A 2,771-nucleotide genomic window follows, 5' to 3' on the forward strand; every position below is an offset into this window, starting at 1 on the left:
ACAGCTGATCTCCCGTTAACGAACTGCTCCACCGTGTGTTTTCTGTTTACAGGACAAGTGGGTCCTGGAACACGATGACATCATCCTGGGACCCCTCATTGGTCGGGTGCGTCAGCTCGTCTTCTGTTAGCAGAAATGTTGAAAACATGGAAGCTGAATTACAACTTTGTTTTCCTCTTGCTGCAAGACTTCCTGCTAAACTGACAGGGTTTTGTTGTTATTTCAAGCAAGGAAAGTTTTTTTTTAAATTTGACCTGAAGTGAATTTTTATTTGTCAGAAAATCATCGACCAAAACAGGATGATTAAGATTCTGTTTAAATTACCAGTGAAACTRCTGGGAATAAAAAAATGTAGAAACTGAACCTCCAAACTATTGTAAAAGTAACTTCCTCCTGCTGCAAAATTCACAATAACTTATTAACTGGTCTGTGTTAAATTATATCACTTTACAGATAAATTTAATGTCTAGAAAACTTCAAACTTAAAAAAATAAAAACAGAAAATTATTTAATTTTCTGCCTTTATCGAACCCATGCAAAAAACTGAAATGTTTCAGAGCTAAATTAGTAACACAGAAAACATTTCCCTTTATTGTACAATTTAAAATAGTACAATGGAAATTACAAACTGTTGAGCTGCAAACATGTGACAAATAGGAACTGCTGCACTGTCGTGACAGCATGTTTGAAAGTTAGAAAGTTGTGCAACTCAGTAGATGTGTYGCAATTTTAGAATTAAACACCTCAAAAAGCTTTAAAATAAAAACAATAAATCAAACCTAAGTGAAAATCAGACACGATAAGTTTATAAGAAAGTAACACCAGAGGAAAACAAAACTGTGATTTAACAAACGGACACAATAGAAACTTGTCAGAAAAAAAGAGGTGAAAACAGATTTTACAAACTGAAAGAGGTAAACGACTCTACACGCCTGACTCCATGCAGGGTTAGAAAACTAAACCAGGTGCAAACAGGAAGCAGAAAACCAGATCAACTGAACAGAAAAGAGGTGAAAACAAGAACAGAAATCATGGAAAAAGAAAGAAAGAAGTCAGAAACAGAAACAAACACATTAAAGAATAAATCTGCAGTGTAAATATTTTAAACCTGACGTCTCTTTGACTCTGCAGGGTAATTTTGGAGAGGTGTACAGCGGGTGTTTACGCTCTGATAAAACTCCTGTAGCTGTGAAATCCTGCAAGGAGAACCTGGCTCCAGAACACAAGAGTAAGTTTCTGATGGAAGCCAGGTCAGTACCAGCCCACACACACACACACCTACACACACACACACACACACACACAGAGGTGTAAACCTCCCTTTGTGCCGTGCAGGATCCTGAAGCAGTACGACCATCCCAACATCGTGAAACTGATCGGCGTTTGCACCCAGAAACAGCCCATCTACATCATCATGGAGCTCATCCAGGGTAACACCGTCTTCCAGCAGCGTCAGTTTCTGTTCCAGCACCACTCTGTGACACCTCGTCCTCTGTGTCGTCTGATCTCTCCAAGGTGGAGACTTTCTCACCTTCTTGCGAAGCGAGGGTCACAATCTGAGGCCGAAGATGATGGTCAAGATGACGGAGAACGTAGCAGCGGGGATGGAGTACCTGGAGAGCAAGAAATGCATCCACAGGTTGGTTCAGCTCTTTATTGAACCAGAACTCAGCTAAAATAAATTCAAAACCTTTTCTCCTGTAACCAAAAATACACATTTTACCTGCAAATATTCTCTTTTCTGCTTCATTACAAAAGYATGATTTCATCACATAAAGTAAATGATTTCTATCATATAAACTTTCTTCTCGATTCAATGCACAAAAAACACTGAAAATAGGAAAATTATTTTTCCAAGCACAGTTAGGAGTCCTGAATGAAACGGTCTAAGGGGGTCACACACTCAGGACTCCTGTTTTAATCGAACACTTGTCTCAAACAGCTGAATATCCTGGATCTTCTRTCTGTTAAACTCAGTCCTCCTCAGTCAAGAGTTGTTTATTTTTCTGTGTGGAGTCTGAATCGATGCTCTCCTGCATCCTGAGCCGTCTCTAAGCAGGTGATGCAGCAGTTAGACGTGTGTCGTTAAACCAAGCTGTCAGCTGAGGAACAGTTGAGCTTCTGTTCCTCAGATTTACACACGAAGAGACTTCATCCTCTGCAGGGTGAACAATGAGCTGCAGCAGACAAGATGATTTTTGTAGGAGTGGTCAAGAAAAKTACCATTTTTTTCCCTACATAGCAGTTTGCTGAGGATCAAATTGTGTTTCTTTTCTCCTGGGCAGTGACTTAACATGTTACAGCACCTGAGAAGTGCGTACACTCTGTGCATAGAAACATAGAATTCTGATGACAAAGCTACGGTTGGGGTGGCCAAAGATATTTTTATGGTGGCCATGGCCACCCCCAGTCACCCCCTGGCTCCGCCCCCTGAGCTGCAGGGCAGGTCGGAGTAAGACCCAGCAGGTTGATCTCTTCTCGTGTGACCTCAATCCAAACTGCACCTCCAGATGGATGGTGGATCAGTGGTTAGCACGGTTGCCTCACAGTAAGAAGATTCTGGGTTGAACTTGGGTCTTTCTACTCCGGCTTTCTTTGTGTTTTTAAGGAAAACTTCTTGGGTTTCTAAATTTATTTAGAAGAAAATTTTAAATCTAACATTGAAGGGAAACTCAGTTTTTTGCTGTTGTTAATAAAAGCTGGAAACCACAAACTTTACCTTAGAATAATTTTCATCTAGATAGATAGATAGATAGATAGATAGATAGATA

The 2,771-nt window shown here is 40.2% G+C and overlaps 1 protein-coding gene across 1 annotated transcript in view; it reads left to right on the forward strand.

Annotated features, from left to right (window-relative positions):
• fes (FES proto-oncogene, tyrosine kinase) overlaps positions 1-1,639 on the forward strand; it is a gene marked incomplete at its 3' end in the record, with an annotated part of 21,386 nt that extends 19,747 nt beyond the window's left edge. The window contains 4 exon segments of the mRNA XM_014025807.1: positions 53-106; positions 1,132-1,250; positions 1,336-1,430; positions 1,516-1,639. Coding sequence (XP_013881261.1) covers positions 53-106; positions 1,132-1,250; positions 1,336-1,430; positions 1,516-1,639 — 392 coding nt within the window.
• Between the last annotated feature and the right edge of the window lie 1,132 nt (positions 1,640-2,771).

The sequence above is a fragment of the Austrofundulus limnaeus genome, unplaced genomic scaffold (genome assembly GCF_001266775.1).
Source record: "Austrofundulus limnaeus strain Quisiro unplaced genomic scaffold, Austrofundulus_limnaeus-1.0 Scaffold5, whole genome shotgun sequence".
Lineage (NCBI taxonomy): Eukaryota > Metazoa > Chordata > Actinopteri > Cyprinodontiformes > Rivulidae > Austrofundulus > Austrofundulus limnaeus.